The following is a 12,525-nucleotide window of genomic DNA, read 5'->3' on the forward strand; positions in this document are numbered from 1 at the left end:
TATGTAAAATCTTGAAACGTTCTTTATATGTATATTTGATTTTCAGTGCAGCTACTAATATACCTTTAGGACCAAAGTACTGAAGCGGATTTAGTGCCTGACAAACCAGAGGCAGCCGTGAGACGGTTTGGGCTGTGGTTTCGCGGTGCGCTGGGTTTGCTCAGGCATGGTTGCTGATAGCAGCCAGGAGCAGTGCTTTCTGCATGGCTTGCAGCTGTTTCCCTGCAGCCAGACCTAACAATAAGGCAGGTGCAAGGTTCCCTGGTGTATCGTCTCTGAGGAAAGGGTATATTTGCATATTCTTTCATTTAGTTGTAGTCTGGAGCTGTTCCTTGCCTTGCTACACTCACTCTGATCTGAAAGTTTTGGCATCAGTGGTTTGTTGTACATCCCTGATGTTCTATTCCTATTGGGTAGTAGTGTAAAGGGACAAAATGTAAACATTTTTGTTATTATTTTTTAACATATTTTTACTATATTTTATGAAAGCTTATATTTTAAAAGACAAATATGTATTTCTGGATGCAATGTTTAATTTTAAAACCCACAAACCCATAAGGTTTGTAGTTACAAGTAGGTAATACTGGTAACAGTGAAGGTACTGAGTCATCAAGGATAGTGTCTTCAAATGTCTTAGTAATTTTCAGATCTCCTAATGAGTCTGTTTTTGTGGCTTTAGACCAAATGACAGTGTAATGGCCAAATGGATTTGGGAAGCAGAACACTTTAATCATGGGTATGTGCAATTTATGAACTGTGCAATTTCTCTGTCCCACAGAACCTCAAGTGCAGTGGGCAGGGTTAGTGTAGCACTGCAGCCATGCCATGCACAGTCCTCATGCAGAGCCCTGGTGTGTCCTATGTTGTCTTCCCAAGTGTCACTGCAGTGTAGGGTTGGGTAGAGAGCTTGTTCAGATTCCTGTGGCACCTGAAGCTGGCTCTGCTGAGCACTGGCACTTTGCAGTCTGCTCCCCCTGAAGGTTCTTCACACCTTTGCAGTGTTCACAGTGGCTTTTCATGCTACAGATATAATGTTATAATAACCAAGCTACTCCCTTAGTGCATAGGGTTAACTAAAACTCATTTGCTATCACTGTTGTCAGGTAAGCCCAACTTAAGTGAACTGCTGTAGACACAGGCTTCTTTCCTTGTATTTTTAATAACAGCCACAGTGGAAGTGACAATGATTGAGGCCATTTTGCCCCTGAGATTTATGTCTAGTAACAGCATCGTATATATGCTAATTGTGCAGACATGGGGAGAGAGCAGTACTCCTGCTACCAGTCTTTGCATGTTTGCAAGGTGTCTTGGGAGTGCTCTGTCAGTGCTTCAGTGCAAACCTTGGGAAGAACGGTGGTTGTGCCCCAGGAAGCCACTGGAGTGCAGAGTAGCACCAAAAAAGGTGCAGAACCACACAGTCTGCTGCAGCAGGATGCAAACATGCTTTTGAGATGGTACAGAAGTTTGATTCTTCAATCTGTGTTATGGTTTATTTTTAACCCAGTAGTTGGGGGGATAATTTAAACTAAACGTGTAAATGCCGAATTTAACCTGTAACTGCAGTGTAAGTTTTGCTTGCCTTCTTCATTTTGGCTGCTGTGTCATTCTGTTGGAGTTTTCTTCTTTTGTTTGATTTCTCTCTACTACTTTGAAGGATTAAGACTATAACTAGTTTTTCTATTGGTTGCAAAGTAAACTTTGTTATATTAACATTGGCATATGTTTGGTTTTGACCTAAGGTTGCTCAGGGGAATAATAGTTATATTTTGAGGGAAAATCTATAAAACATTCCTCCCACTGTTCAAGTGGACATAACATGGAGCAATAATATCCACTGTAATTCAGTGATAATTTTCTCCTGAATGTTAATCTTATTATGGTGAACCTGAATAACCAATGTAATTGACTGTTTAATGCAAAATGCTGGTCCCAGGTGTGAGACATACCTTCAAGATTCATTGTGCACTAATAATGAGCTTTTCAAAATTATGTTTCCAGTGCATAGAATAGTAAGTTTTGCTTTAAACTGTCTTTCTTTTCGTAAACTGGTGTAAGTTTGCTAAGTAGCCCTATATTGTGCATCTCTAGAGCATTTATTACTATTGGGAACTGCATTAGTGGCTTTTTAAATGAAATTTGAGGTGTTCAGCTGCAGAATTTGCTGTAGTTGATCTTTCTTAGTAAACAAAACATTGCAACGATACTACTTTTTCTTAAATGTTATTATGCTTGTGAGTTCATATTGTTATTTGAAGATCTTGTACGCTCCTTTGTATTTTGAAATAGTGCTTTTGTTGTCATCTCTGGATATATTTTTATATTTAAAGCCTATCCTGACTACAGTTGTCTTTATCTGCTTCCTTCCTTCCTGTCCACCCTGCAGAGCAGCACAGCTGAATATGAGGCGATCTGCAGCTCCCAGTCAAGTCCTAGGAAATGCTGGCAAAAAGCCAAGGTTTATACCACCAGGAAAATGCAGTGCTGTTTGTCTCAAGAATGAAACTAAGGAGATGGACCAAGAAATTAAGTTAAAGGAGGTAAACTGAACAGTGCACTAAAAAGTACTTTGTACAGTATTATGATTAAAAGATAACATCTGAGCTCACCACAAACAATCTCTGCTTAAAAAATCTATTCAGAACAAATTTTGACATACAGCTTTACTGTAAGTACCTTTGACCTTGCTTCTCAGGTTAGGCTTCTCTCACTGTGGAGTGGTTGCAGAAAAATGTTTTTCAAATAAGTAAAATTAACCAGTATTGAGTCCAAATGCAATTCTCAAGTGTAAATGAGGTGGGGATTGCATCTTGGCAGGGGCTTTATTGGATTTTTGTGAAAGCAGTTTAAAAGCCAGGATACTTGTTGTAAAGTCTCAGTATGCTGAGTTGCAGTTCTCAGCTCCTGCTGCAAAGGGACTTTCTCTGAAACCTTTAATATTGACACAGAAAAGCAGCACAATTTTTATTTATTTATCTACAGAAGACTTGTATTAAACTAAATTCATAAACTGTTTACACAAGTGTTTGGTATTGTGTGCACACATCTTGTTGTGATACATACAGTTTTGCAGAGATGGACATATTTATATAACAATTTGATAATGACAGTTAATATGTCTTGAAATCCCTTCTTGTTGCTCTTTTTTCTATTTCTCTTCACCTGCATGCAGGAAATGCTATTGTGAACTTATTTCTCTTTTGCAGATAGATGAGAAAGAGAGAGGTGCTTCATTGCTATCTAAAATAAATATCAAGAATCAAAATGAAAATTGTACACAGTCTGTGGAGTCAACTGGAAAAGTAAAGACAAAAGCATGTTTCAGCATTAACAAGTGTAGCAAGGCAGAAAAGAAAACAATAAATGTGCCCAAAGCTGGTAAGATGCTCTTTCTGTTTTACTACTATGTACCATAACAGAATTTTAAAGTTTATGAATGATAGACTGCATATACTAAACTTTTGTGAAGTACTATTATAAGCATTGTGCAGTGGTGGCATTATTTGGTGTCATACTGGATAGAGTGAAGGAGACAAGTGTAAAACAATTTTTTTAATAAAAAAGGAAAGAACCAAGGTGTTTTGGAAGCCAGTTGGTAGTGCTGCTATTCAGGTTTGTGTCTTCCTGAACAGCATTTTAGTCAACTCACTCTAATCTACAGTTGGTGCAACAAGAATTGTAATACCTTAAATAGTGGAGAAGTGTTGTAATTTGGAGACCTTGCTGACCTCATGCAGAGAAAGCTAACAATTCTGAATGGATTCAGTTTTTTTTCAGAATGAATGAGGTTTTCTTTTCTTCAGTGTCTCCAGTGGGCACTTAAGGTTTAAGCCAACTTTAGCCACAGAGCAGAACTGGCTTTGCTCATTTGTGGGTGTGCACTTCATCAGCTGTGCCCTGATAATGAATGCCCCTGACAAACCAGGGTAGTAAGCACTGCAAAGACATTGAAGTGTCTGAACTATAGCAAGTGCACTTGGATGGACCTGAACAACATTGTGGGGTTGAGTGTCTTCATTTCCCAGTCTTGGTGTGCCCTGACCACAGATGCAGCACAGTTCTGTGTTGTGTGAATGCAAGTGTATGACCTCAGGAGCCAAGTACATCTTGAAAGCCTGGCACTTGAACTGGATTACTAACACTGATGGATGAAAACTGCTCCTTTTGGAGCCAGCTTAGGCATTTTAAACACCTGTCTTACAGTTATTTCACCGTTGTATCTTTGTAATTAATTACACTTAATGGTTTAAGGTTCATTTAATTAATAACACTTTGGTTAGTGAGTGAAGTTTTAAAAGAGCATTTCAGGGCCTCTTATCACCTTGAATTATTGGAAGGCTTTAAATTGCATTAAATTTTGTTTGTTATAAGACCTCTTAAATCTTGAAGCCTCATTGAAGCAAAACTGACATAGCTCTGTGTCCCAAGGTCCAGCCAGTAGTGAGGCTAATTCCCAGAAGGGAATTGTTCCCAATAGGCACACATATGTCCTATATACACATACACATGACTGGACACATAGGCCAACATGGATATGGAACACAGCGCTCAGGCAAGCACAAACAGTGCCCATGGACACATCCCTTCCCTTCTCTGACTGCTTGGGGTGAAAGCCTGTTTGTGGAAAAACAAATGAATACACATGTGTTTATATGTAAATACACATGCACACAGAGAATTTAGATCCCTCCAGTAACTGACCTTATGCACTGCCTCTGTCCAGTAGCTGGCTCCTTGATTTGTTGGACACCCCAGCTGTGGGCACATCAGCCACAGAGGCCCACAGCTCCCAGTTCAGCTCCTGGTACACAGACCTGCAGTCCCACAGGTACAAGAACACTGTGGGTCCCACAGTGACTTGTCTTATCCACTTGGTCTACTCAGTGGTGGGCTCCTGGATTCAGTGATCTCCCCGTTGCCTTGCGCCCAAGACGTGCACACGTACAAACATTTCTGGCTGGTTGCTGAACTTACCAGGAGCCAACCCCCAATATGTCCTGGTCTCTTGAGTAACTTGCATGGACTTTTTGGTTCCTTCAGTAGTCAAGTCTCAGACCTTCTGGTCTCTCCGATATCTGGTCCAGACTCATGGCTGCTCCAGTATTTGGCTTCCAAGCCTCTTCTCCTGCTTGCCAGCTAGTCCACGTTGGTGTTTGTTAGCAATGTCACACAGTATGTCCAGGCAGTGTGCTTGGTCTCTGGCCTCTCTGCTAGCTGACATAGCAGGTACCTGAGCTCTGTAACCTGTCCAACTCTAGCTTTCACCTGGGAAATATTTAGAAATGTAGTTTAGTAGGAAGATGGGACTTGGTCTGGCAGTAGGATGTAGTGCATTGCTGAGGAAGCTTACTGACCTTCAGCTGTTTAAAAGTGGCTGCCTTTTTCCTTTTATTGTTACATGCTAGTTCCTGCCTGAACCATCTTTGTGTGTCCCTTTCACATGTCTGTGTAGTTTTTGATTCTCTTTTTCTCTATCAAAGCCCTTTCTAGCATCTGGGGATTGCAGAAATTCCAGGCCCTGGTAGGCAGCAACCCCCTCCATTCTGTAAGGTGCTTTGGAGAGCCTTTCCCATTGACTGTTCTTTTCTGGATATCAGTCCCAGAAAATGGGAATGTGATAGCCCTGATAGGATGCTGCCACTGGCATGGTTTGTGACCCAGAGTGTATGCACTCTGTTTGGCAGAGCTAATGTGGGGAAATTCAGCTTCCTTGCATGTGTTTGTCTTACAGCTTATGTGTTTATCTGCTGCATGCTGAAACTTCCAGTTGATGCCTAGACTTCAAGAAAATTTTCAGTGTCCATGGGACATGTTGAGGGGTCATGCTTTCCTATAGGTACATCTACAAAAATTTGTAACTGCCAATTCTGCTTAGCAGTGCACTTAAAAGATAAATAGCGGATTTAATTCCACAATAATCTGGGAAATCAGCAGTCATTCCAGCAAAAAAATGTTATGAAGTGGAAAAGATGCTAAATGTCTTTTTCATATCATGAATTCTGGGTGCAGCTGGTATGGGTCCTCTGTGATGACTTTAGAAAAATAACCAAAAAGTTTTGCAGTGAAACTGGGTGAGCTACTTCTGTTGATGTGCCGTTGCCTTTCTGAACAAAGGCATTTTGTGCCAAAACCCTTTCTATGCATGCAGAATGAGGCTAACCCTGCAAGCCTTTGAAAAGCTGCCATGAAATGTGCTATAAAAGAAGAAGTCCAATGTCAATGTTAGTTATTGTCTTCAGGTTCACTGGTGAGGAGAGCACTGTAGTGAGAAAACAAACCTGTATTGAGTCTTCCTTAAATCTTAAGTAATTTTTTAATAACTTAGATTTTCCAAGACAGTTTCTGCCCTTACGTCACTTTTGTCTGCTATTCATTACAGCTAATGTAGCGATTACATTGATTATGTAAATCATAACCTTCTTTGTAGTGTGAAGTTAAATTGTTTTGTCAAAGCTGGCTTTGGTATGAAATTCAGAAGTAATGGAAACCAGTTGTAAAAGCCAGAGTTAGTTGGGGGGTTTTATTATTATTAGTATTGTAATGGAATTATATTTGACTGTCAGTCTCTGGAGCCTCATACTTCTCTGTTAAAGGGGCATTAAAATAATTTTAAGATTGAAAAAGCCTGTGTGTATGCATTATTTTGGTCTCCATATCATTTAATGCAGATGATAAACAGTTTGATAGTTATATATCACACTCAAAGCTGCTGTGTTTGGGTTTCCAGTGCAGCAGTGGAATGTGTAAATAAATACCCTAGGTTCCACTGAAATTCTTTTGAAACACCTGTGAACCATTGGACAACTGCACTGTTCACAGACCTAATCTTTCTGAAACCCAGCCCCTGAAAATGCTGTACATTCTTTCAAAAAAAAAAAAACAAACAACCAAAAAACCCCAACAAAACTCAGTTATCTGACACATGGTGTCCATTTCTTAGAGCAGAAAAGTAAGGATTTTATTAGATGGAATCAATCTTAAAAATAGAGCATGTCTGGCTTAAAAGATATTTGTTTTTCTAAGCATCTTCTAAAAAACCCTTTGCACTAAAACGTCATTAATGAAAGTGAAGTGCAAGGGACTCTGAAATTCTGTGAGATGAGGTATTTCCAGAGACATTAAATAAGTTTGTAGCAACAGTTGAATGAAACCTACATATGTGTTGCAATTTTAGGAGTGTTTGAACTGTAAGATTTTGAACATGTTCCTTGGGCAGTTTACAACTTGTGATTATAAGTTCTGAATACTGGAAAATAATGTTACATGTTTCTTTGTAGGAAAATGAACTTCACTACTCTTTTAAGAATTGGTGTTTACTTCTTTTTAAGAGGAATGAACATGGCAATCTCTTTGGTACCTTTGTTTTGTATTCAGAATTTAATACTTTTTCACACAATGGATCTTTGGGAGGGAGGTGATTTATTTGACATTGTCATTAATACTTTTTCTCACATGCCTCCAAAGAATTCAGCTAAGTGTGCATGCTCTTTAAAAATGAAAATTACTTAAACATTCCTAAACTATTTACCAGTAACTGAAAACAAAACCATTAATGTATTTGGAAGGATATTATTGTACTTCTCAAGTACTTGGTTTCTACTTGTCCTCATGACATTCTGAGGTTCTATTAGCAATAACAAGAAAATACAGATAATTTGCATTTGAAGAAACAATGGACAGGGAGATCCCTAAACTATACTTAGTAGCGAGTGGGATTGGCAAGAACTGAGGTTTTTACCCACATTGCCTTCAATTTAAGGGTTTAACATATATTTATTTTATTTGTATAAAACAAACATAATTTAATTTGTGTTTATTATCTGAGTTTACAGCTTACTTTCTGTTGGTACTTTTAATCTAGGAGAATGTTGCCATGTTTTGCCCTTTGGGCTTACTGTTTTGTGTGTGGAAATGAACAGCTCTTTCACCTGAACACTTAGACGCAGCATTCCAGTGGGACTGAGATTTCATTGTTTGAACCGGATGTAGGTGAACAGAAAGTATGGATAAAGAGTTTTTTCTGTTACAGCTCACCACCTGTTTGGTTGGTTTTTGGTTCAAGAGTATCTTGTTTTTCATCCATCACTAACATCTGCTAATGCATCTTGCGAGAGGAACTTTGCCAGCAGTCATGGTCAGATACTATCTTTGAGCTAACAGTGAGGACAGATCATAACTGTATTTCATAATGTGGTTAATGTGCTCACCCCATGTCTCTAAATAGATGTTTCTGATAATATCAACTGTACTTATTATTTGCATACAGTTTTGAATATATTTTCTCTATCTTCTCTGGAATGTTAATGTCTACTGACTACATTCGTCTGTAAGATTGGGATGCTTTGCATACTTAAGCTTCATTTTTCATAATGTGGTTCCTTCAGCTTTCTAGAACATTGTTACAGGTCTGTCTGATACCTCTTATCACTTGATATCAGTAAAGTCTTTTTAACCAATTAATGTGAATATTAAGAGAAAATCCACTGTTCATTTACCACAGTAGCAAGCAATTACCTGTCACTTTTAATCAGAGGATTAAAAAATTTTATTTTCAGGACTTTCATATTGTCTAGTTTCAGTCTTGAATGTGTACTTCTTGTTTCTAGTAACAGAACTAAAACCATTCATGCCTGGCATCTCATAATGAAGCAGATTATTCGTAGAATTACTTTGATATCTGCAAAAGTACAAGTATTAATTTAATTTCTGTTGTTGCACTTCACAGATGAACTAGAAAAGATATTTCAGTCAATCTATTTTAGTGGTGGAGCTGCATGTGTAGCTGCAGTTCTCTGTTTAATAAACAACTGGTAAAGCAGTTAAATCTTGGGGTAAAAGATATTCCGTAATCATCTGTAGCTCTTAATAATTACCAAGCACATCTTAGAACAGCTAAGATGTGACTGGATGCCTGAGTGTAAGTAATTTATTACTGCATTGTTTGCAAGTAATATTTTACAAGTCTATAAATTTTGTTGTAATTTCTTATTCAAAATAGTATCAAATTAGTCTAATAGATCTTGATGATTTAAAATGTTCTCCTTCTCCCTGCAATGTTCTAGAATAGTTTATAACAGCGAACAGACAAATTTATAGACAAGTTTATTCTCAATTCAGGACAGTTTCTTTACTGTTTAGGTGTCATCTGTGCCTGTTTGATCAGTCCATCTCAAGAGATGGGGACTGGTTAATAAAACTGGGCTGATGTAAATACATCGTCAGATAAATTGTCCATATCTGATTGGATGCTGGTTCCAGAAGTGTTCATTGATACATCAGTCACAGTGGGTCTTGTGTTTTGTGCTCTGTAGCTTTGACATTCTCTGACATCTCCTCAAGACAACACCTTTTACTTGGTGCTCTTCCTTGGGGTGTGAAATGATGTCTTCTACTCTGCTGCTGTCCCAAGGCCTTCCCTAGTGTTTCCCCAGCTGATTGTGCACACGGGGTGTTCCCTAGGCTGTTGTCACATTACTAACTGTGTTTATTCATCTTGAATTTGGGATGCCCACCAGCTGAGTGCTGAGCTACACAGTGCTAGTAGAATTAGCAAGCAAGAGCGAGATGGAAAGAAAGAACTTTACAGCAGCTTCACCACCAAAGGCAACATCTCATATAATGTTCAGCCACTGCAAAACTGCTTTCCTGGATGGGGCAGCCATCTGCAATGCTGCTGTAAAACAAATCCAGACTTGCATAATTCTAGTATGATATTTCCACAGTTAATTTATAATTTGGTATGATCATATCTTGCTGTCATATGAATAACTAGGCTTTATGTAATTATAGATGATATAACCAGGATATTCACACTGGAGAAAAGAGCAGTGAATTGGCAGAGAAATGTACTTTTCATTTGCCCCAGTTAAATGTGCTTTGCATTTGAGCTAATGAAGATAATGAAGGAGAGGGGAAGGAAACCAGGAATCAGAAAGGTATTACATGATCAGAAAATAAAGAAAAAGAATTCTATTAGATGTAAGATATTCAACATTTTCCAAGGAAATTGGAGGGATTAAAATGAAAGTTTCACAGTAGTAACTTGTCTCTTAAATGGAACTGTGGTTGCTTCTTTACAATGAGAAATATAAATTTTCAGATTCTTTACTTTTGAGCAGTGATATATTTGAGCAGTTATTGAAGAAAGATGTGCTCCATGTAAAGATGATAGTCTTTCAAGCATTTTTAAAAAAAGGCATTAAGTTATTGAAAGTAAAAATTTATGAACAAACAAGCGGAAAGACTTAAATACTCATGCAGAAAGAGAGGTCTACTTGGAAACTGCAGATATAAAGCAAACACCCCTATCCAAAGGGCTGGCAGGGGATATGTTGGGAAATGAACTTACTATCCCATTATATTTATTACAATTTAGCTCCCTAGAGTTGTATGCAAGCACACAGCATATAATCTGCAATATACAGAAAAAGAAATTATCTAATACTGTAACTTTAAAAATTAGGTACTTGAAAAATACCCTGCAGAGAGATTATCTTAAAGAATTCACGTTTATCAGTAATAATTCTTTCTATTCCCTCATCTATTCTGAGGGGAGCTGTACACATAGTTTCTTCTTACTTCTTTTTTGATTTTCAAAATCTGTTACTAGGCTATACAAATGTAAGATGGGCGAAAAAGAGAAATGCATGGCTATTCACATTTTCTCACGTCTTTATTTTCCTTTCTCTCACCATTTGTTTTCTAGTTTGGAGTGTGGGGATTTGGTGAGTGTGCATATTCCCAGCTCTCCTGTCTCCAATAGATACAAAGGTGGACTTAAGAGAAGATGAGGGAACACAGCTATCAGGTGGGGGGAAAAGAAATGCCTTACTGAAGGGAACTGGGAGGGGTTTTTTGAGCTATCATGGGTATTATGACAGACTAGGCCTGAATGCCTTCAAAGCTAGTTGTCAAATCTTTCTGTGGCTGTGCTCATTGTTTGGATCCCCTTTGTTGCCATGTCAGCCTAACTAGAGTTCAGTCACAGCTTTTGGCTTTGGGCCTTAAGTTTTCCTTCAAACAGAAGCTTTGTCACAATATGACTTTCCTTGAGCCAACAAGATAATGATAAGATGGTTATCTCACTGTCTTCAAAACATTCACTGAGCAAGATTAGAAGAATGGAGAAAGCTGTTTCTCTGTCAAATGCAGGGAATAGTGCACAGGGTAGTATTTTCAGGATAGTATGTAAAAGCATAATCTCAAAAATTTTAATCTCTCTATGAACAAAACAGGAAACTTGCAGAAACTTGGCTTTTCTTAGACTATTTCTTTTCATAGGGGCTATCTTGCTAGTGAAGAAGTTTATTTATTTAGGGAAAATATCCTGGGAAAATCATACTTTCAAACCTTTCTATATTTCTCAGCTGCTTCTGACTAGTCATCAAAAAGCTTGTTGGAAGAGCGGATCAGAGAAGGTACAAGCATGTATTAGGATTGGATGCATTTCTTAATTTATAAGTAATGGGGCTCTTAGCTTTTCTATTTGTAAGGACACAACTTATAAAGTGAAGAGCTAATTCATGGAGCTGTACAGTCACATAGTATTATAGAGTCCTGTTGCTTTAAGCTGAACTTAGTTTGAAGGATGGTTACTGATCTGAATGTGTGGGTCTTGGAATGGCACACTCAGGTGAAGATAAATTCTTTAAAATTTGGCACGGAGGGCATTTTAATTGGCTAATTCATATATTCCCCATTTTAGTGGGCTAAATGTTGAGAAAATGCCTTATATCAGCAGAGGGGACAGAATTGTATTTATCTTTTATGCTTGGAATTTTAGCTGATAAGAGCTCTGAAGGAGGCTAGAACCCTTGTTCTTGCAACAGTTTCAAGAACTGTTAGAGGTTGGAAGTTAATACATGCTGGATGCTGATCACAAAAATAGAAGCAGGACAAAGAAAAGAGGTAAAACTTCACCTTATTTGTCTCACGTCCCATGCAGGACAGAGGTTTAGAAATAATTGTGCAGGAGAAAGGAAAGGAGTGGTCTGAGAGGTCCTGGTTACATCACAGATAAAAACAATAAATATAAAACTGATGGTGAAAGTGCTGATGAAGATGAGAAAAAAAATCAAATGACATGAGAAAGACGTTTGAAACACAAATTACCTAAAAATATTATTTCTAAAGGGTCTGGTGTGAATGTATTTAAGCACTGTAACTTCCAGGTAAAGTTAAATTACAGCTTTTGGATCACAAAACTTTGTCAATCTTCAACCCTCTCCTTAGTGATTAATGCCTGCAACCCTTACCTTTAGACACTGCTCATGAAACAACTGTCCCTGTAAGAAACCTTCTGAGTTGAAAGTTTTCTTAGCCACCCTTTGCTCAGCAGGCTCTTAAAGACAGGCAGATCGAATGACTTGGCACTGTCTTGCTGTCGTGTCAGTAAAAAGGACTATATGATGACCTAATGGAAGTTTTGCAGCCCTTACTACCTATAGACACTCTCATCTTATGCAGCTGCCAAATTCATTTGCAAGGGTAAGCAACTGCCTTGATACTTGCCAAATGTTTCCACTGCCA

General features: G+C 38.2%; 1 protein-coding gene across 3 annotated transcripts in view; it reads left to right on the forward strand.

The window, feature by feature from the left end:
* Positions 1-12,525, forward strand: part of RAD54B (RAD54 homolog B) — a 63,725-nt gene that overhangs the window by 759 nt on the left and 50,441 nt on the right. Inside the window, exons 1-3 of one of the 3 annotated variants that reach the window (XM_071421583.1) lie at positions 1,375-1,454; positions 2,384-2,537; positions 3,204-3,375. In XM_071421583.1, the coding sequence (XP_071277684.1) occupies positions 2,400-2,537; positions 3,204-3,375 (310 nt within the window). In that variant the 5' untranslated portion in view covers positions 1,375-1,454; positions 2,384-2,399. Of the gene's footprint in view, positions 1-1,374; positions 1,565-2,383; positions 2,538-3,203; positions 3,376-12,525 lie in introns of those variants that run through there. The other 2 variants (XM_071421582.1, XM_071421580.1) reach the window with 2 other exon arrangements.

Source organism: Agelaius tricolor, unplaced genomic scaffold, assembly GCF_023055355.1.
Source record: "Agelaius tricolor isolate 1412-34295 unplaced genomic scaffold, bAgeTri1.0.p SCAF_2, whole genome shotgun sequence".
In the NCBI taxonomy this organism is placed as follows: domain Eukaryota; kingdom Metazoa; phylum Chordata; class Aves; order Passeriformes; family Icteridae; genus Agelaius; species Agelaius tricolor.